At 41.7% G+C, this 23,238-nt stretch overlaps 1 protein-coding gene across 8 annotated transcripts in view; it reads left to right on the top strand.

Annotated features, from left to right (window-relative positions):
- HDAC4 (histone deacetylase 4) overlaps positions 1–23,238 on the top strand; it is a 439,923-nt gene that overhangs the window by 388,906 nt on the left and 27,779 nt on the right. For all 8 annotated transcript variants that reach the window (XM_054043726.1, XM_054043721.1, XM_054043725.1 and 5 more), the window contains 5 exons: positions 12,719–12,826; positions 13,391–13,446; positions 15,227–15,314; positions 17,655–17,774; positions 20,744–20,841. In XM_054043726.1, coding sequence (XP_053899701.1) covers positions 12,719–12,826; positions 13,391–13,446; positions 15,227–15,314; positions 17,655–17,774; positions 20,744–20,841 — 470 coding nt within the window. The remainder of the gene's footprint in view (positions 1–12,718; positions 12,827–13,390; positions 13,447–15,226; positions 15,315–17,654; positions 17,775–20,743; positions 20,842–23,238) is intronic.

The following is a 23,238-nucleotide window of genomic DNA, read 5'->3' as shown; positions in this document are numbered from 1 at the left end:
CTCATCTCTGATGTCATTCTAAATAAACAGTTGTAAATAATTTTATTACTTCTTAAATAACCTATAGATTAGTAAGTTTACTAGTTTTAATAGGTTTTAATAGTTTAGAGTAAATTCAGATTACGGGGTTACCCCCCTTTCCTGTATCCCGCTCAGGTACTGGACTATGCTCAGAACTCTGGGCTTCAAAATCTTACATCTGGGAGATCGGGATCCATGGCTGCACCACAGCACATTTTCACTCTTCTAGATCCAGAATCTGCCCCCATCCATCAGGACCCTCCATCTCCAGGGAACACATCTTCTCCGAGAGACTCACCTATGGTACAGAGCCTATGCTACACAGCTGCCCCTTTCCCCATATACAATGTGCACGTCTCCGACGGTACTGCCACTAGAGCCTAAATCAGCCTTTTTGTCCTTGGGGGATTCGGAACCACCGGAAGAACCACCTCTCCCTTACGCTCTTATCTTTTTCCCAGGAGACCTGCACAACCCTGGGAGCAACCACCTCGTCACCTGGCCCAGAGCCATTGGTATCCCATACCATAGGGATCTCCATTACCACCCATTGATCCCTCCTACTGGCCATATTAGGTGCCCTGGGATCAGTACCCCCTTTCATAGTCTGTCCGCTCCACTAGGGAGTTGCCACCTGGTTCCCCTCTGAGGCAACCATTGAACTTGCTTCCAGACCCGATGTCCGAGGAGGAGTACTATGCTCCAGTTGCAGCGATTCCACCGGAACCAGCTATATTACCATCTTCATTGCAGGACGAAGCGGTGATCCCACTAGAGGAAATCCAGGACTCCCAACACAAGCTCTTGGACATCCTCCACGCCTCAGGTGTACAAGAGTAACCCTGCCTCTCAACAAGGCCATACTAGAGCCAGCTAAGACAGTGTGGCACCCCTCCACACACACATCTATGCTTCCACACCCAAAGGGGTGGAGAGACGCTATTATGTGCCAGCTAAGGGCTCTGAATTTTTATTCTCGCAGCCAGCTCCCAATTCAGTGGTGGTTCAGGCTGCTTCAGAAAGGTTCAAGCAGCAACATCCTAGATCTACTCCTGCAGATAAACAAAGGACGCTTAGATCTACAGGAGAGGAAATTTTCTCATCCTCCACAGTACAGGTGAGGATAGCCAGTTATTGCTATGGGCTAAATATGATTTCCAGAACTATGCTAAATTCTAGAAATTTGCCAACAGCCTCTCACAAAAGAATCATACTCATTTCCAAAACTCTCATTGAGGAAGGTAAATTAATAGCCAGAACTGCCCTCCAGTCTGCAGTCAATGCAGCCTATACTTCCTTTAGAGCCATGGCTATGGCCATTGTTGTGTAAAGTGACTGTCTTGGCTTTATGCCTTAGGGTTACCCAGGGAGGTCCAGAACACCGAGGACCTCCCCTTCAATGAATCTCACCTCTTCAAACAAAAGACGGATGTGTCACTTCACACCCTAAAGGCTAGGGCTACCCTTTGATTGTGGGGCATCTACACACTTGCACCTAAGATGAAGTTTCATTGCCTGTCAACAACACTGCTGTACAGGTCTCAACACTTATACTGTCAGAGACCCTACAAACTACGAGGCAAAAATCAGAAGATTCAAAGGTTCCACTTCCTCGTGCCCCCATCAGCCTCTATCTCAATCCCAACCACCCATCAGAAGATATTTTTGACACGAGCCCAACAGCCACGAACCACTGAGCCTAGCACCTCGCAATCCCACTACTCCATTCAGGGGTCAGCTACCTTTTTTTGGACACTTGGAGTGCGCTGCTAATGGATAAGCAGGTACTGAAAGTCATCCACTATGCTATTCAATTGAGTTTGTAATGCTACCTCCTCCAAAAAAAAAGTCCCACTTCAGGGACCACTCTAACAATAATATCCTCACCCAAGAGTTGAACGCCTTACTGCAGGGAACAGGTTTTTACTCAATCTACATCCTAATACACAAGAAGAAGGGTGGGCGGAGACCAGTCATCAACCACCATCACCCCAACCACTTCATTTGAAACTCAAATTTCTCATGGTCATGTTGGCAGCAATAATTCCATCGTTAGAAAAAGGCATGTGGTTCACGGCTCTCGATATGAAAGATGCTTACTTCCATGTCGATATTCATCTGCCCACAGATATTGTCTCAGATTTATGGTGGAATTCAACCACTTCCAATATAGAATGTTATCCTTTGGGATAGCTACCACCCCCAGAGTCTTTAACAAGGTGTTTTCAGGGGTGGCAGTTCATGTCAGACACTGTGGCCTCCTTGTTTTTCAATATCTCGATGACTGGCTCCTCGCTGCCAGGTTCCCACCAAGAGGCCTCTATATTGACCTTTGTAATAGTCCGTCTCCCCTCCTCACAGTGTAAACATCGAAAAGTCCATCCTCACCCCCATGCAGTCTTTGGATTTCATCTGGGCAGCCTTCCGCTCGCAGTTCCCACCTCCTTTGGTGCACGAATCCTCTGGTGGGAGTCCTCTTTGTCCCCTCTTCTCCAGACAAAACCTTTATTGCCAACACATCCCTAATAGGCTGGTGAGCCCATATAGACAACCACATGACAAGGGACTTGGGCATCTCGAGAGTTCAGAATGCACATCAATGTCTTTGAGCAGTAAGACGGCATGCGGGTTTTTTCTTCCATTCATCCACTCTTGCTATGTCCAGATAATGTCAGGCAGCACTACCACCATATTCTACATCAACAAGCAAGGGGGAGCGAAGTCTGCCTCCCTGTGCACAGAAGCAGTCAATCTCTGGAACTAGTGCCTCACCAATCAGATCACTCTATCTGCAGCCTACCTTCCAGGGAAGCAGAATGTGTTCGCAGACTCCCATCGCAGACACTTTGTGATCAACCACGAGTGGGAACTCCACAACAGGGTGCTACACAACATTTCCGTGCAATGAGGAACCCGACCAGAGATCTATTTGCTTCTCAGACCAACAGCAAGTGCGCCTTGTATTGCTCCAGAGGAGCCCTAAATTATCACCCCCAGTGCAATGCTCTCCTTTGCTCCTGGTCAGACCAGCTCAAATATGCTTTCCCTCCATTACCACTCCTATCACGGGTGTGCTGCACAAGATCCAACAAGACAGGGCGACGGTCATCCTGATCAGCCCCTTCTGGCCCATACAGTTCTGGTTCCCCAACCTCCTGTTCATGTTGTCTCGTCCACCGATTACCATCCTGACATTTCCCGATCTCCTGATCCAGTGCAATGGCAAAATCAGACACCCTAATCCACAACCCCTCCACCTCAGGGCATGGTATTTGGATTTAGAATGGGCATTGTCTTTAAAATAATTATGCTCTTCGGCCATGTGGGACATCCTTTCTAATAGCAGAAGAGACTCTACCAGAGAATGTTACCTGGGTAAATGGAAATTCTTCTCCTCCTGGACACACTAAGAGGCATTATACCAGAAGCCACAGACATTTCCCTCATTTTAGACTATATCCTGTCTTTAAAGACATCTGGTCTCTCCCTCAGCTCTCTGAGAGTCCATCTAGTGGTGATTAGCACATCCCATCCTCCTACTGAGGGCTACTCCATTTTAGCAAGCCCACTAACCAACCGAGTCTGGGAAGGCTTCATAAGTACCTTCCGACCTCCTCAAAAGATCATGCCCAAGTGTTCTCGCAGCACTAATAAGGCGCCCCTTTGAGCCTTTAGCTTCTTGCTCCATGCCCCTTCTCTCCATGAAGGACACCTTCCTTGTACCATCACTTCAGCAAGGTAGGTCAGTGAACTCAGAGCAAGGATGCAGACCCTGCATTCATTGTGTTCCTCAAAGATAGTTTCCTTACACGTACACCCCAGATTTATCCCTAAAACAATTTTGGAGTTTCACCTTAATCCATTCCCTTACCTGTATTCTTCCGAAACCACACAGATCTGTGGAAGAACATAGACTCCATTCCTTCGATGTGCAGTCCCTTGGCCCTTTACCTGCAGAGAACAAGACCAATCAGGAAGTCCCAAAGACTATTTATTATGATAGCAGAGTGAGTCAGGGGTCATGTCATCTCCACCACAGAATTTCTAACTGGATATCCGGCTGCATTAAACTCTGTCAGCTCTCGAACTTCCATCCCCATACAGGGGTATGAGCTCACTCTACTAGAGCTCAAGTAACAACCATGGCATCTCTTTGGGATGTACCCCTCCTAGACATCTGTAAAGCTTCTATATGGAATTCCATCCACATGTTTTCAGGCTTGGCTGCTGATGCCTCCTTTGGAATGGCGGTCCTCCACTTAGTCCTACTGTCCTCATCTTCACACCCTCCTCCTACTCAGGTACTTCTTGGCAATCACCCACAGTGGAATACAATAGGGATCATCATGTGAAGAAGAGCAGGTTACTTACCTGTAACTGGAGGCTCTTTGAGATGTGTCGTGCCTATCTGTATTCCACTACCCGCCCTCCTTCCCCTCTGCTTCAGATCTTTCTGATCCGTGGTGAAGGGTTGGTCCACCTTGCCCTTTATTGCCTCAGTCAGAAGCACAAGGCAAGCATGGACCAACACACATTACTTTCAAAATTCTCCAACTCTGGGCGCACAGTGGAATACAGATAGGGACCACCCATATTAAAGAACCTCCAGTTACAGGTAAGTAGCTCCTCTTTTTCTCCAGTGATAAATTGTGAGGTACTTGGGAGGGGGCTTTAGCTTGGTTGTGTGTTTTAATAAATAGTGGTTCTCTATATGATTCTTCAGTTCTAGCTAGTGAATAGATGCTTTGGACCTGGACTAATTTAACATTTGTATTCAGTGCTACTTATACCTAAGTGTCTGATTTGATGTACCCACATTCCTGTCTGCACACTCATCTTCAATAAACTGCACTGAGGAACAGAAGCAGAGTACACTACTTCTTACATCCTGTCCTATCCCATTTCCAATTACTGGATTAAGAAGAACAGGAGTACTTGTGGCACCTTACTGGATTGTAATTTCTCCCATTTCTCCCATGTCAACCAAGCGCAAGCTTCCAGCCCCCTGAAAGCTTATGACTTTGGTTCACCTTCCCCACTTCATGACCTACCTTCCAATTGTTGCCCAACATGGTGGGCAGTAGCACTAGGGTTTTGGCAGCAGAACACGGTAAGCATGTTTCTGAAAATAAAGCAGAGCGCTGTTGGAACTTATTTATTGTAATGGGGTGAGAATGTTTTTTACAGCAAAGATTTTGTTTTTATTTCTTTTTTCCTGTAATTTTTACATAAAATCAGAGACATGACGACTGTCTCTTGCTGTCAGATCATTCCCTTTTTCTTCAACAGAAGCCTGCTCTTTCCTTGTCCTATTGGGTTTGTGGTTAATGCTCATATTCTTGTGTCCCAGCCGTGTGCTAAGAATCACAAGCCCGCCAGGTGGGAGCAGTGGCTTCACAGTTGCTATAGTGTACAAACCAGATTTACATCAATATTATTTCTTCATTTTATTGTTACAACATTTGTATAATGTTTATATTTCAATCAGCATCTTATTAATGGAAGTGACAAAAGGGAAAAATGGGAAGGAAGATGGAGAGCAAAAAGTACAATTACAATCTGTCGTCTTAAAATCTTTGGATCACTTCCAGAAAAGCAAGAACCCAGTATTCTAAAGCCAGCCAACTAGTGTAAAGTTGTCTCCCAATCCATCGAAACCCTCATCAACTTTTCTCATTATTCGATTGTGTTGTAAGAAAAAGCTGTCACAACGTCATAATTGACAAATACAAACCTCTTCTCATCTGCAAACAATCTGATTTTAGTAGGAAAAAAAAGCACAGAAGCAGTTATAGGAACAGATGTGAGCAGTGATTTAAATGGTAATAATTTATTCCTGCTGATCTGAGTTTCTGTAGCAAGATCCGTGGGTGTAGTATGGAACACTTTTACTTAGAGAGGACCTGTTACCTTTACGTCTCCATACTCCACATTCATAAGTCTTTTCTTAATACCTTACTTAAGTGTAAGTAACCATCAGAATGTTACTTAGTATAGAGTTAGACTTTGATTTTAGATAAGATAATTTAAAAAGTCCACTTACTGCTAAGGTGCCACCTCCTGATTGCTCTGGGGATTAGCTCTTTGCAGGTCTGACTCCCCCTTCTATCAGTTCCTCTCCCCATGGTGTATCTCTTCCTTTTGTGGCTCAGTTCTCCAGCCAGGTCACTGTGTGTCCCCCCTTCTGGGGTATCAAAGTCTTTCCGTACCAACGGTCTCAGGCAGTCTTCTCATGCACTGCCATGATGGTTCCACTTTACCAGTGGCTGGTAGGGGAAGCCTGGACAGCCCACTACACCAGGTTCTAGTCCAGGAACCCTATCTCTAGCAGTGGTGGCCTGCTCACTCCCAGACCATGTTGCTCTTCCCCTGGACTTCTTCCTACTTCTCAACTCTACCTTCTGGCTCACCCTTCTCCCCTCCCCCCCAAAAGCGTTTACCAGCCCAATTTCCTCCTTCCAGGGAATAACTGCAGGCTCTGAGTCCTGGCACTATAGTCCCAAATACACCTTCCTTCTCCCAGGGAGTGACTGCAGGCTACTTCCCTGCAGCCTTTTTCTGCTGCCAACTTCCTGGCTTTATACCAATCCCTCCTTTTCCTCCCCAACTGGACTCCATCTTCAGTCATTCAGTCCTTCCCCAGGTTAATGATCCTAATTTACTGGCACTCTGCCATGTATGGGGTAAATACCCCATCACAGGTATACTATTTAAAATGGTTCCAGTGCTTCATATGTATCATCTCTCTTTCAATAAGTCTAATGAACTATCATTACAAGATTTAATATTACTTTCTAAGATGTTTTGTTTTGTATCAAGTACAGCTTTATCTCTTATCAGTGCACATGTAAGGGATTAGAGTTTATTCAGTTGTATTTATAATGCACTCATTTTTTTTTCTTTGAAAGAAAATTGTTTTAGTTCAATTGTAAGATCTCAGACTGTGTAATTTCTTCAAAGCAGGAAGCGTATTTACCTGTGGGTTTATTCAGCACCTATCACAAGTCTGGATCCTGACTGGTGCTATACCAAAACCACAAAACAGAGTAGATAAAAAGAACATAAGTTAGAAACAAATTACCTATCTCTTGAAAGGATGGTCTTGCAGGAAAGGTACCAGATGGGGAGAGAGGAGGCCTGGATTCAATTCCCAGCTCTGCTACAGACTTAATCTGTGCCTCAGTTTCCCATATGTAAATGCAAATGCTAATATGTCCTTTCTTGGTTGGCTTGTGTGTGTGAGGTTTAATCCCATGTATTCCCACCACCCGTTTTCACCATGCCCCTGGGTGGAGTTGTCTGCAGGAAATGAGCCTGGCAGATCTGGTTGCAAAAACTTGATCCTCTCCTATTTGAGATAAAGACCTTGGTCCATTCATGAGGGTGTAAAGTCAAAGGTTGTATATACTGACCCAATAGCATATCTTGAAAACTAGAGCCAATCAACAATTTTAAGCATCATGTTCATTCTCAGTGATCCAGAATTAGTAAAGTTTGACTACATTTATTTCAGAAGCATTTTGGCTGTAGAGCAGTGTAATTGACAACGTGATTTGAAGTCCTGACTAGCTGACACAATTGATTTCTGATGCATTATGGGATTAAAGAATACAGTGAAGTGAAGACAACTTACCAGAGCATGAATGGTGTCTACAGCTGCTATGGCCAGATATCTCTGTGGTGATAAGAGAAAATATAAAAATTATATAGAAAATAATTATAAAATCCTGAGTGGTGTGGAGACAGTGAATAAGGAAGTTATTTACTTGTTCCCATATTATAAGAACTAGGGGCCAACGAATGAAATTAATGGGCAGCAGGTTTAAAATAAATAAAAGGAAGTTCTTCTTCACACACCGCACAGTCAACCTGTGGAACTCCTTGCCTGAGGAGGTTGTGAAGGCTAGGACTATAACAGGGTTTAAAAGAGAACTAGATAAATTCATGGAGGTTAAGTCCAGTAATGGCTATTAGCCAGGATGGGTAAGGAATGGTTTTCCTAGCCTCTGTCTGTCAGAGGGTGGAGATGGATGGCAGGAGAGAGATCACTTGATCATTACCTGTTAGGTTCACTCCCTCTGGGGCACCTGGCATTGGCCACTGTCGGCAGACAGGATACTGGGCTGGATGCACCTTTGGTCTGACCAAGTATGGCTGTTCTTAAGGAAAAACTGAGGGAGTCTCATTATGACTTTCGCAGAGCCAGAAACGATAAATGTCTCTCCGTGTGTCCTTTCATTTAAGTGCCTCTCTGAAAACATTTCAATTTCTGATTAACAAAAGAAGCCTAGAAAAATGAAAACTTAAAAAAATGCCCTTAAATAAAAAACAGAATGATATTATGAAGGAATATTTGTTAATATCAAGCATCGGTTGCCCTAGTGAGAGTGTCTCTTGATTCGCCTGGGCCAGTAGTAACCCTGTGATATATCCTAATATTTAAAAAACAGATTACATAAGGGATAAACAACCCTACATGCGGAGTCCTGCAAGTATCACTTCTTAGGAAAGGTAGTATCAGACTTCTGACCCTCACACTGTCCATACTCCTCTGCAAACAAAAAGATTCATAGGAGCTGCAAAAGTTCAAACGTGATTGAGGGTCCAGGGACATTGAGTTTCTCTACTCTTATAAAGTCCTTCAGATCTTCCAAGAGTTCGTGGAACAGCAGTGACAGCAACTTTATGGGAGAGGGGGGGACCAAATCCCAATAGAGCAAATATTGTTCTCAAGAAGACGAGTGTGATGAACAGAGCAACTGCTCCTAAGCCAACAACAGCAGATTCAAGGAAGCAAGGCGGTCCAACTGCTCTTAGTACAATACATCATCCAACCCAAGAAAAAGAGGGAAACCCAACAATGTATCACCAAAGAGCAAGAAATATACTTCTCGTGTCCTTAAAGTCCTTCCAGAGGATAGGGCTGATGTGCAGTCTCAGCAACAACTCCTCTCATGGCCACCACACCAGAGAATTCATGGGGAGGAGAGGTAGGGAGACCAAATATTATCTGCTCAATAATGAACTTCATAAATCCAGAATGATGAATGGGTCAACAGCCGCCCATATACCAACAGCAGCAACTTCAGAATAGGAGAGGAGTCCAGACCATGGCCACCCTAATAACATTTGCCATCCCAGTAAAGTATAAGCCCTTGATACAGCAAAGTAATCCGGATCACATCAATGGAATTGTTCATGCACTTATAGTTAAGTGCTTAAGCACTTTGCTGCATCAGGGCCTAATAGTCTGCAGCCGGCCACCCTGCAAGCAGGTGGCTGTCTGTGTGAAATCCTTATTTCAGAGATGCAGAAGGTGGTAGACATCAGCAGACTCCCTGTGGTTAAATCCTTCTCTTGCTTGGAGAATGGGGCAACATCCTGGAAATTGGCTTCGAAATTGCACACAGATTTTTTTTTTTTAAGTATTTAATTTCTCTCTGAAGGAATAAAAACTTATAAAACCTCTCTTTCCTCCCCACCTAGTTCTTCCTGAAACACTGCCACTGTGAGCCTAGCTTATGGTGGCATCAAACCACCTGCAATTAGCAGCATTCGGCTTAGGCATTTTGTGAGAATTTTCAGGCATTTGGGGAAAGAGAGCCAAAACTGGCAACTTAGGGAGACCGACTGGGTTGCACAGGATTTACTCGATCTACGGTAGAGAAAGAAGTGGGCTCGCATCAAATATCCCATGGTGACCTCTGATGATCCAGTGTCTTTTTTGTACAACTTTCAATAATATCTGTCACAACTAGATTCCTCAGTCACAGATATTAAAATACAAATTAGCTAAAAAGCCATCCGATATTAAAACTAATGAGCCTTAATTTGTGTCCTGAGAGTTACTTGACTCTGGTTATGATGGGCTTCCTTGGGGAACAGACTGTGAGAACTGCACCAGCCATGAAGTCAGATCAACAGTAAAAGCCATGTAATTTCAGCGATGGGGCATAGAGGGGAAGATGGCAGTCACTCATAAACTCATGTCCCAGTGCTTTCAGGTCCTTAAGGATCACTACAAATACCGTAAATTATATTGTACTTAAAAGCAAATAGGGGGCCGTTGACAAGGATTGAGCGCAGCTGCATCCTGTGTTGATGAAGTCTGGAGGTAACAAAAACATGAGTGACCATTGTGTGGTGCACACTCGAGAGGAATGGCAGTAGCCTCATGGCCTGAAGTAGATGGTTGTCAGTAACATGGACTCCATCAGTTATCTGAGAATCCAGGGGTAGTGCTGGATCATGGCAGATGCTGAGGCGGCTAAACATTTGAGCAGAAGGACTGGTAGACATTCTCCATAGGTGGGGAGCCACCCCCGCCCCCCAATTGTTATAAATACTTACTTCATATCACCACCCCTCTCAGACACTGGGAGAGTGAGGCCGTAAAGACTCTGGGTTCAATGAAAAAGCCCAGTAGCACTGAGCATCAGCATAGTGACAACACTGCAGCCACAGAACAACTTGGTTATCTCTAATGGCTTCACATAAACACGGAGAAGGAAAAGCAAAAAGATGGAACCTTGCAGAGCCCAATATGGATAGATTGACAGGGAGGACAGCCAGTTTGTTCTTTACCCTCTGGGATCCCTTGGAGACAAAGGGGCAAGTCCACTGAAGGGCCACATCCCCATGGTGAGTCCACCTTATCTTGTGGTGAGTGATATATTAATAGCTGGTGATAGGCCCAATGCAAGCAACATAAACAACTTCTGATTCCACTGCGTATGACTAAAAGGAGCTCTACTTTCAATATACTGTCAGTCCCAGGAGCTGACTGATACTGTTCTTATTGGTACCATTATCTAAAAGGGACTTCTTCAGGTAGGATCTCACTTACTCACTGCTTGTTTCAATGTGGTGGGCAACTCACCCTTATGACAGAAGCCATTAACAATCTTTGTTGATTGTGAGCCCACTGGCTTTAGTCAGCTGTAAAAGAAATGGATCCATCATTACAGGTTTTAAATAATATGTTAGACAAGCACCTATCAAGGACTGTCTAGGGATAGCCCTATCTTAGTGTAAGGGTGTTGGCTAGATAACCTCTTGAGATCCGTTACAGCCCTACAGTTCTATGATTCTGTGATCTCACATTGGCTTATATCTATCAAAAACTCTGCAAGTGAAATTTGATTAAAACCAAGCAATACAGATGTTCCTTTTCTTCAGTCCCCTTCTGATATTGTTCCCACAAAAGTGGTCAGTTCATATCCAACAGAGGGTCCTGTGGCACCTTTAAGACTAACAGAAGTATTGGGAGCATAAGCTTTTGTGGGTAAGAACCTCACTTCTTGCATCTGAAGAAGTGAGGTTCTTACCCACGAAAGCTTATGCTCCCAATACTTCTGTTAGTCTCAAAGGTGCCACAGGACCCTCTGTTGCTTTTTACAGATTCAGACTAACACGGCTACCCCTCTGATACTTGAGTTCATATCCAGTCAGTCTTATCTTAGAAATAAAATCTGACAGTTCTTCACATCAACAAACACTCTATGCTTACTCTGAGCCTGTCCCGGATAGCTAGACTACCCCCAGCTTGGATCAGTTCCATTAAGTCTGGATTTTGCAAAAGCTATGGCTGAAAAGAAGAAAGCACACACTGCTGTCACCACTCTATGTAAACAGTCTGGCCCACTATCAATGGGATTCAGAGCAGGTCATTCCCCACTGGCTAAGCCTATGAACAATCCCATGGGAATCCAAAAGCTCCTTTTGTCCACTTCTGTCCAGCGCTCACAACCAAATCATAGTAAATATCAAACAGGGTATTTCATCACCTATGTGTGAACCTATCTTGCCTCTGTGCAGTTGTTAAGCTTGTTGTGGTAAAAGCCAACATTGCACACTTCCTGTTTAAATGAGAACGTGATCTTGTACAATAATGAGCAACCAGAGAATTTCAAAAGAATGTCTTTCCTTTTCTCCCCTAGTCTAGTCTACATTTTTGTCAAAGGGATTTGTTCCTCATCCTGTCAAATATTTGGCATTTAAACTAAATGTCCACAGTTAGCACCTAGATGTTGAAGGGCCATTCTGAACCTAAGCTAGCTAAAATTTATTTTCTGATTCTCTAGTAGAGCAATTTCTGTGTAAATCTAGCCAAAATAGATTTGACAAGGATTTAGAGAATTGTCTATTCTTAAACATCATTCTTCATTGATTTATTCCCTCTTTAATAGTTTTTTTGTTGTACGTTTTCTTAACGCTTTTTGTTTGAGCGTGGGTCAGTTTCTATCCCGATGGTAAAAAGAAATACTGAGACAACACTCAAATAAGAATCTTAGAAGGAAGCCCATGATTGTTTACACTGCATGTGATCAAACTCCTCTCCTTCCTATTGCTAATCCCTCAGCACCATAGAGCAACTGGAAATCTGGTCTCTTCAGTGGTGTTAATATGGATAGATCTGAACTTACTGTAACATTAGCTCCAATGCCGGTGTCATAGTTTTTCTCTCTTCACATGGGAAGACAGGTGTGCCACCACCTGAGCATTGTGATACTAGCAGCTAGCACTAGTACGTATGTGTATGTAAGGCCCCAATGGTTCCAGCTCTTTGCATTGTCACTGGGATGATCACTATGAATACAAGAATTTTATGTTTCAGTAGTATGTAAATCTAGGTAGTCCAACTGCAGGCTCTTCTCATTGTTTCTGAAAACGGAATTTATTCATATGTTTTCATTAGGTTGACAGTGACACAATTTGGAATGAAGTTCATTCATCTGGTGCGGCTCGCCTGGCTGTGGGCTGTGTCATTGAACTTGTTTTTAAAGTGGCCACAGGAGAATTGAAGGTTGGTATAGCAGTAACACTTGGCTCTGATATAGGGCTCTGTGCAGAAATGACAGGGTAAGATTTATGCCCCGTGATACACAGGAGGCCAGATTTGAAGATTGTAATGGTCCCTTCTTGCCTTAGTTGACAAGACCCTTATGGACATTAGCAAGTGAACAAAACATTTACTAACCTTTAAGGATAAGTTTAAAAAAAAAATCACAACCTCAGATAAGATCCTGACGCCACTCAAGTCAGTGGGAGTTTTGCTATTGACTTCAACAGGGCCAGAGTTCACTGCAGTTGTTCAAAGTATGCTGTAAAAGAAACTCAGTTAAAAAAAAGTAGTCAGTTTCCAAAAAATGCAGGCTGCCTGTGTCCCTTAAAAAGGAAAGGAACGTTGACACATTGCTAAGGGCTTGAGTGGAAGCCATGAATGCTCATCTGAGTGATCAAGAACTAATGAATAATTACAAAACTGAATTAGCAACTCTGACCACAGCTTCTGAACTCACTCTGTGAGATACCAATGTTCTTTTGTGTCTGATCGCCCCTCTGTATTCTTGTTGGTTTTTATGTGTAGAATGGATTTGCTGTTGTTCGACCTCCAGGTCATCATGCTGAAGAGAGTACACCCATGTAAGTATGTGTGTGCTTTAATTGCTTTGCTTCAGTGTTTAGAGCCATTAATAAAGAGAACTATCTACATGATACGGAGCTGAAAGCTAAAAAATTAATTATTTGATTTATTATAGACTTCCTTGCTGAGTGATGCACAATAGAGCATCAGATTCAAAGCTGTTTGTAATACTTTAGAAGTAGGAAAGTTTCCAGTCCTCTTTTTGTTCAATACAGTCTGTTTTAGAATCATGCTTAGAGATTGCATCCATTTCTAAAACTACATTTGAGTCTATTAATTCCATCATCCCCATCTGTCATAACTATAAAGGGAAGGGTAACAGCTGTCCTGTGTACAGTACTATAAAATCCCTCCCGGCCAGAGACTCCAAAATCCTTTTCCCTGTAAAGGGTTAAGAAGCTCAGGTAACCTGGCTGGCATCTGACCCAAAGGACCAAGAAGGGGACAAGATACTTTCAAATCTTGGGGGGTGGGAGGCTTTTGTTTGTGCTCTTTGTTTGGGAAGTTGTTCGCTCTTGGGACTGAGAGGGACCAGACATCAATCCAGGTTCTCCACATCTTTCTAAACAAGTCTCTCCTATTTCAAACTTGTTAGTAAATAGCCAGGCAAGGCGTGTTAGTTTTCCTTTGTTTTTCTCAACTTGTAAATGTACCTTTTACTTGAGTGTTTATCTTTGTTTGCTGTACTTTAAACCTAAGACTAGAGGGGAGTCCTGTGAGCTCTTTAAGTTTGATTACCCTGTAAGGTTAATTTTCATACTGATTTTACAAAGATGATTTTTACTTTTTTCTTTAATTAAAAGCTAAGCTGGTAGTTAAGCTTAAAAGTTTTCATGCAGGCCCCTACATTTGTACCCTAAAGTTCAAAGTGGGGATCCAGCCTTGACACCATCTATTGTTTATCTAGATAAAGAGCTGTTTGTAAGTTAGGTACACCGTGGGTTTTTTAATATGGAGAATCAGTGATATGCCACTTATAAAAGTTATGCCTGATACAGTATTGTATCTTGGGAATATAACACCAATTTTATAAAAAAAAAAACATTTTTTTTTCATAAAACAGAAACTGAAGTCAAATCTTCCACTCATGTAGCTTTGTTGGGATTTTATTCCCCTAGAGTTGAAAGTGTTTTGGCCACATTGGGTTGGGCTGATTTCAACTCTGGTTCCCAAAAGGTAAGAGGGTAATAAACCATATTTAATGAGTGCATCTCCCTCAACCCTGAATAGAATTTGTTTCTTGAACTAGTACGTGCCTGGCTTCATGACCAATGCGCAAATCCTTTGGTCCCTTGATACTTGGTTGGTGTGAGATCAGAGAATATTTACCACCAGATTTGAATGAGCAGAGTTCTTTGAAGCTTCTCTGAACTGGTCCCCTGTGCTTCAGATGTTTTCATGTATCACTAAAATCCCCTCCTTTCTCTCTGACTGCACCCCCCTCCCCTAATCTGAGTGAGAGCCCTGACACTTTAAAAGTCACTGTCAGGCAGATTGTATACTTCAGCTGCACCTCACAGTAAAGAGTGTTAGAACGTGTAATAGTGTTCACCATTTCCTGTGAGATCACTGAGTCACCTGTGGGCATGTGGTTATTTTTTGTGTGTAATCGAGCACACATATCTGTTAGGGAGGAAGACTTAGTGAAATAGAAATTTCTTCCTACTTACTGTATTATGTTTCACATTTTTTTTTTATATATATTAGGACCGAGGCGAACATATAATTAACACCCCTTTTTTCCTCTCTCTCTCTGTCTCTCTTGCTCATTACCTCCAGGGGGTTCTGCTATTTTAATTCTGTGGCAATTGCAGCCAAGCTTCTCCAACAGAGACTCAACGTTAGCAAAATCCTTATAGTGGACTGGGTGAGTAAACATTTATTCTCACCAAAGTAACAATGGAAACTCCGTCAGTTCCTCACAGAGGAGAGCCATTATTTATAACTCAGTGAACACAATCTGACTATAGAAGCTCAGAACTGAAGTTCACTTTAAAATGGTTTATATATAATAAAAAATTCTTTAAGGGTAACATCAAGATTTAAAGTAACAGCACTAAACTTCTTACCATATCTTTTCCATTTCCCCCCATTCTCCCCTCCCCCCGATCCTGAAGAAGCTATCAGCCCTCCAAAACAAAGCCTGTAACACAGAGGTCTTTGGATACAGAGGGACCTAGATAGGCTACAGAGGGACCTAGACAAATTAGAGGATTGGGCCAAAAGAAATCTGATGAGGTTCAACAAGGACGAGTGCAGAGTACTGCACTTAGATTGGAAGAATTCCATGCACAGCTACAGACTAGGGACTGAATGGCTAGGCAGCAGTTCTGCAGTAAAGGACCTAGGGGTTACAGTGGACAAGAAGCTGGATATGAGTCAACAGTGTGCCCTTGTTGCCAAGAAGACTAACAGCATTTTGGGCTGTATAAGTAGGGGCATTGCCAGCAGATCGAGGGACATGATCATTCCCCTCTATTTGACGTTGGTGAGGCCTCATCTGGAGTACTGTGTCCAGTTTTGGGCCCCACACTACAAGAAGGATGTGGAAAAATTGGAAAGAGTCCAGTGGAGGGCAACAAAAATGATTAGGGGGCTGGAGCACGTGACTTATGAGGAGAAGCTGAGGGAACTGGGATTGTTTAATCTGCAGAAGAGAAGAATGATAGCTGCTTTCAACTACCTGAAAGGGGGTTCTAAAGAGGATGGATCTAGACTGTTCTCAGTGGTAGCAGATGACAGAACAAGGAGCAATGGTCTCAAGTTGCAGTGGGGGAGGTCTAGGTTGGATATTAGGAAACACTATTTCACTAAGAGGGTGGTGAAGCACTGGAATGGGTTACCTAGGGAGATGGTGGAATCTCCATCCTTAGAGGTTTTTAAGGCCCAGCTTGATAAAGTCCTGGCTGGGATGATTTAGTTGGGGATTGGTCCTGCTTTGAGCAGGGGGTTGTACTAGATGACCTCCTGAGGTCACTTCCAACCCTGATATTCAATGATTCTATGAACACACATCAGATCCAAACTTAAAGATGGGTGGCTGTGCCGGATGCTGGTTGAGCTGGGCATGAGCATTATGTCCATCCCAACTCTGTTCTCATGAGCTGACAGAGTATTGAAACTGACACGGTCCCTGACTGGCTTGGCTTGAGTAGCGATCTGGACAATTTCAGTAACCTGCTTGAGGGATTGTGCAACACTATGCATATTTGGGCAACCCAGCAACACTGGTGGGTCACTCAACAAGAGAAGCTAGGATTTTAACAAACTTGCAACACTCCTTTTGGAAGCCTGATTGCTTTCTCAGGATCAGGATGTGACTCATTCATCTATTTAAGTTAAAAATAAATGTTCAGGATAGTTTTCCACTTTGGTCCATCACTTTTCTCAGAGTTCCTTTTACTCTTCTTCCTTTCTCAATGACTTGATTTTTGTAGCAGAAATTAAAGGACAATTTGGAGAAATGTCCCCTTTTGTAAGCTGTATTAGTCCATTAATACCTTGATGATAGGGGAATTGGCCTGTTTGGTTGAGATCATTTTTTTTTGTTTTCTTTGCACTGCTGTTAAATTGCACGTATAGGGCTCATTCCTGCACAGAGCTTAAATGGGTGTTTAGCCTGCAGATAGACGGCCTGGTCAGACTTTTGGTGATTAACATGCTTCTTCTAGTTCTAAGAGAACATCTTGTTTTCATTCAGGTGTATAATTGAGGTTAATTAATTACCCAGTTATGTTGTATTGAAAGGACAGTAGAGCCTCAGTTTTACAAACAACCAGTTGTATTCAAACCCTATTTCATGATTTTGGGGGGCGGAATCACATAACAGTGGTGAGGATGTAAAACAAGTTGACATCCCTTCATATTCCGATACTGTCAGTACGTTGGAGGTTACTCTGCAGTGGTTTGAAGGACAAGAAAAAAGCAATGCAGTACACCACTGTGCTGCCACTTATGCACCATACCAACTGTGGTTTTGTGATGTTTATATGAACTCTTCAATTTCATTAACTCCTCAATCCCCAGCTAGCTAGTAAAATAAGGGTTCTGCTGTATAACAAAAAGCTAATTTTAGTATTGTGTGGATCCATTCTAGTTTTCAATAAACTGCTTCACTTGGATTAAAAAGAATCAGCCTGGTGTTTTTCATCTGCACTGTTACTAGTGTACTAATCCTCCTCATCTAATACAATCTCTGTCCCTGAAGGATGTGCACCATGGGAATGGTACTCAGCAGGCTTTCTACAGTGATCCTAACGTTCTTTATATTTCACTACATCGCTATGATGATGGAAACTTCTTCCCAGGCAGTGGAGCTCCTGATGAGGTAAGAACATAAATAAACAGGATACCTGCCCACCATATAATTACTGGGATTGGCACCCCGGGATTTCATTGGTAGAATCTGCTGCTGGTCAGGAGTGAGATGCATTGACAAGACTGGGGGGGACTTCCATAGGTCAAGAAGTGAAATGACAGAGCACCGTAGGAAAGCTTGTACTGCTCTTGCTCACATGAATGCCTATTAGTGCTTCTCTTAGAACCTATTTTTGTGTGTTTCTGAAGTCCTAGCAATGCCATCAAATTTACATTTTGTCCTGGCAAGGAAAAGAGATACCTTGGTAGACCATCTTAGTCAAAGAATCAGGATGATTCTATGATTGATCAACAAGATTAGTCTCTAATAAGTCATTATTGGACAGTTGTTCAAACAGGTGCCTTTGCTTAACAGACTAAAGTTTTCTCTTCATTGGAGAACACAACTTCATGTGCATTTCCTTCCTTCTAACAATGCAAGCTTTTTGTGAGGCAAAACAAGAAGAGGGTGCCCATGGTTTTACAGTTACTGCATGGGCTCACCAGTGCTCTGATCTCCAGGCACAGACTTGGGATCCATCTCTTTTACTCCTGGCCATGCCCTGTCATTGCTCAGAGGAGTGAGTACTGCATTTAGACCTGCTTTTCCTGCATTAAGAAGCTTGGATATTGGATTTTTAGCTACAGATTAATTAGAATTGTTGGACAATGTCCAAAACATACTCTTCGAATCCCATAAGCCTTCCACAGACAAGGCATATGAATTAGAGTGGAAGCATTTTTCTATTTGGACTTCCACCAGATGGTCACACACACATTCGTCAAGTACTATTTTTTTCATTCTACCGTCAGCCTTATCCTTCAAGAAGCTGAGCTTAGGCCTCTCCTTTGAAAGTGTACCTGACAGCTATTTCTCCTTTCCATTGTTTATTCCATAACAAAGGGCCTACTTTGGCTTGTGGACCCTTTACTGGTTTTCACAAGAAAACATAGCTGTCAGGAAAAAGTCAATTTTGTTTTAAAATAGCCATTACATTAGTTTGCCCGTCTTATCTTAAGCAAGCCAGAAGTCATTCTTTGTACAGAATCCCAACCTCACTGTCAGCGGACCTCATTACACAAGACCGGATGTTTGATTTATCAGAGTAGGCTAACAGAAAATGATTGCTGTTCACTCAGACAATTATTTCAATTTGCTTGTAGGTTATTTATCCCTATTGCTTAATAAATTCTACACAGAACTGCAAATGGAGAGAGAGAGTCATGAATGAACCAGACTTTGCTGTGTTTAATTTAGATAATTAGTAAAGTCCACAAAGACTCCATAGTTTTGACTAGTATTTATTTAAACAAAGTTGTTCCTTTCTAATGGAGATGCAGTTATAAAAATCTGTATACATGATTCAAAGGGCAATTAAAATATTTTAACTAATTAACTATATTTATTTTTAAATGTTGATAATTTTGAAAATCCATAGAATTTCTTGCCCTGTCAGTTTTATCCTTTCTATTCTGCAAATTTTGATATTCCTTCCAGGCATCTAAAGAATATAAAGCACAGCCTTGTTTTATTACCTTGTTTGTGCATTATAATTGTAGCCAATGACGAAACATTTATGCAGCGTTTAACTGATGCTGCAGGAGGGACAAGAAGTGCAAACTTACAGACTTCGGCTGCACTTATATTCATGCTGAGTCTTTAAAATCATTTAACAATGTAATGATTGTTTTGTCTAAAAAATAAATATATTGGATTGGAAAGACACTCGTTAGTAGACTATAAATTGTAAAATATGGAGCATAAAGTGGTGGGGTTTCCTAATGTTCTCGCAGGAATATTTACAAAATACAGTTCTACCAAACAGAAATTTTAATACACCTCTACCCCGATATAACGCTGTCCTCGGGAGCCAAAAAATCTTACCGCATTATAGGTGAAACCGTGTTATATCGAACTTGCTTTGATCCACTGGAGTGCGTAGACCCGCCCCGCGGGAGCGCTGCTTTACCGGGTTGTATCCAAATTAGTGTTATATCGGGTCGCGTTATATCAGGGTAGAGGTGTATAGGAAATATTAGTAGATTATGTATTAAAATTGGGTGGATGGATGGACAGACTGTTTTCTAGTAGCTAGTATTTACAGTAAGGCAGCCAAAGAAAAGTTTGAATCCCAAATTCTGTAATTTATCTAAACTGATATAGCCATTTATGTAGTTGTATAGTACATCTAAATTGAATCTCCAGATTAGTTGTATTTAGGTAGCAACAGTATACCAGCACTTCACTTTAGATAGGATATAGAAAGGAGGTTCACATTTTTCTTCAAATTAATTACCGTAAATGTTGTGTTTATTTTTCACCTGTCACCTCTAATAAAGTTACATACACACCGATAATGTTCACAAATATGCACACAATGATTCATAGGCTACCAATACCCAATTAGCTCAGTGTAACTATTTGTTGCAAGTCATATTTTCCACAAGCAGAGGGAGCCCTCACTCTGACTAAACTGCACTTGTAGCTGAGTGAAGAAAATTCACATAATAAAGCAGGACTATAAAGTACTCTTCTGAATTTGGTGATAAAGCTGAAGATGAATTATGGAAAACAATTCCTTCAATAGGGCAGTCTGTCCATTTGAAAATGGAAAAGGCGCTGGTATATTAATGATAGGACTCCATGATTAGATAACACACAGTTGTTTGGCCACCAGTAGTCAAATATTTGTGTGTGCACCACTTTCACGTAGAATTGAGACTTGTGAGAATGTGAAAGCTGCCTCCCTTTGGGGAGCCAAAAAGCTCTAGAAAAAAAGAAAGCACCCCAACAATGCATTCTAAATCAATCAGTCAGGAGCAGAGCAAATCAATGGGATTTAAAGAAATGGCAGGCTGCAAAGATATATTGCCAGCATCAACAGAATTTCCATGAATTTAACACATTATATTTGTCCACTCCTTCATTCCATTTCTCAGGTTGGCACTGGACCAGGTGTTGGTTTCAATGTTAATATGGCGTTTACTGGTGGCCTGGAACCACCGATGGGAGACACCGAATATTTGACTGCTTTCAGGTAACATTCAAGCCTTCCTTTCACAAAACCCATCTTAGCTGAAATCAGAGCTTTCTGCAGTGAAATCACTCTTCTTTCTGCAACTTTCTTTTTCTTTTTAATAAACTAAAAATAGGATTGTAATTGCTTGAGCGTTCTGTGACTGAAAGCCAATGCAAAGAAAGGAGAGGGGTGTGCCCGGTCATAGCAATGGATCTGTGTGAGCAAGGTGCCGAATGACTGGCACTTATTCACTGCTCAGCAAAAGCTCTGCTGGTCTGGTGTATAAAATTACAGTAAGAACATAAGAATGGCCGTACTGGGTCAGACCAAAGATCCATCCAGCCCAGTATCCTGTCTACTGATGGTGGCCAATGCCAGGTGCCCCAGAGGGAGTGAACCTAACAGGTAATGATCAAGTGATCTCTCTCCTGCCATCCATCTCCACCCTCTGACAAATAGAGGCTAGGGACACCATTCCTTACCCATGCTGGCTAATAGCCATTACTGGACTTAACCTCCATGAATTTATCTAGTTCTCTTCCCCTATTTGCATCTTTTTCTACAATTATCAGTTGAAGTGGTTTTCTGACTTCAAGTCAGGTTTAATGGACTTCTGGCAAATGTCTGCATAATTTAGGGTCATGTGAACATGCAAAGTATCAGATGCAAATATCTTGACATTTTTGAAAATACACAGATGGAATATCAACTTCATGAGGTTCCATTGCATCTTTTCAATCTAGTGGAACCAATAGCATTATTTCCTTTATTCAGTGTGCACACATTTTTATCTCCTAAAAATATTAATGTATTTTACTAACAAATAGAGATTTAACTCAACAGATTTTTAAAAGATTACATATCATTTATAATAATTTAAGTAACTATCATTTATCTTCCCATTTCCCTCCACTTACAGGAGAACAATAGTGTTATACTATTGTGCAAAGTGGAGGTCTTTTTATCCTAGCACTCAGCAAGGTTGATCTTTTCCTTCTAGGAAAAACCTGTAGCCCAGAGCTGAATGGCAAATTGCTATTACATTTTAATTGAATTTCAATGCTGTTGGAAAATTGTTCAGAACAGTCTTTAAAAAAAGAATGTACCCAACCATTGCCTAATTGATGCTGACACTTATTGACCAGAGAATACGGCTATTCAGCGTACATACACCAAACGTGGTCGTGGCCGTCATTTTGCAAGTACTGTTGCGAGGAAAGTTACTTGCCCAACCGATCTTATACATAGTAACACCAGCCATATACACACATGCACACACCTTCAGTGTATAAGTTAAGTTGGAAACCTTTTTAATCTTATGCCAAGTTTGTTCATGATAATACATTATCAAGTGGCCTTTTTAAATCTTAACCAGCTTCTTTGAAAAACATTTTCCTGAACTTTTTTTTTTTTAATTTTAATGTAAAATAATGCTTTGAAGTTTAAAATTTATAGTCCCCTGAAAGTTAGACAAGAGAAGGGAATGGGTCATATATCCTTTGTGTGTGTGTGCGCGTGCCCCATGAGACAATACATGCCTTGAAGGCAGCACCTTGTTATTCCGACCCATCAAATGCCACGTTGCATTTGCAGGGGATCAAACCTAAGATGAAAAAAAGATAAGAAAATTGGCCCTAATGAAATCCAGAAGCAGCAGGCACTTTCACCATGAACTTGGAAACTCACGGCAGAGAACTGAACTTTAATTCAAACCAGTCCAAATGCCAAACTGTGAGGCTTTGAAGTCTGTAGAGGAATCAGTGAAAAGCCTTTGAGCTAGGCAGAGATACTGATATACTATTTTTTTACATTAACTCTTAATATTCTTGACTACATAGTATTTAGAATAGAAAGATACCTTTCTATGTAACAAGATGAGGAAGAAAAATGTGCAACAATGGTTGGGATTTTAAAGGTTGTGACTGCTGCATGGGTTTGATAAAAGCATGCATTCAAATGAAGAAGTAATTTGGATAGTTGGCATCATAAAGTAATCTTCTTATGATAAAACAAATGACTGCAAATTAAATTCTTAGTTTTCTTCAGGTTCAAAAACCATTTCAAATAGTACCATTTTCCTAGTTCCAAAGGGAAATTCATAATTTAGGGTTAGGATTTTCTATTGATCATTATACCAATAACCTTAAAATAAACAAACATGTTTGAGCTAAAAGAATGCGGAGTACTTGTGGCACCTTAGAGACTAACAAATTTGGGCATAAGCTTTTGTGGGCTAAAACCCACTTCATCGGATGCATGCAGTGCAAAATACAGTAGGGAGATATATATACAGAGAACATGAAAAAATGGGTGTTGCCATACCAACTCTAACGAGACTAGTCAATTAAGGTGGGCTATTATCAGCCAGAGGAAAAAAAAAACTTTTGTAGTGATAATCAGGATGGCCCATTTCAA

This window comes from Malaclemys terrapin, chromosome 11, assembly GCF_027887155.1.
Source record: "Malaclemys terrapin pileata isolate rMalTer1 chromosome 11, rMalTer1.hap1, whole genome shotgun sequence".
In the NCBI taxonomy this organism is placed as follows: domain Eukaryota; kingdom Metazoa; phylum Chordata; order Testudines; family Emydidae; genus Malaclemys; species Malaclemys terrapin.
This window is presented reverse-complemented; position numbering and strand designations above follow the sequence as displayed.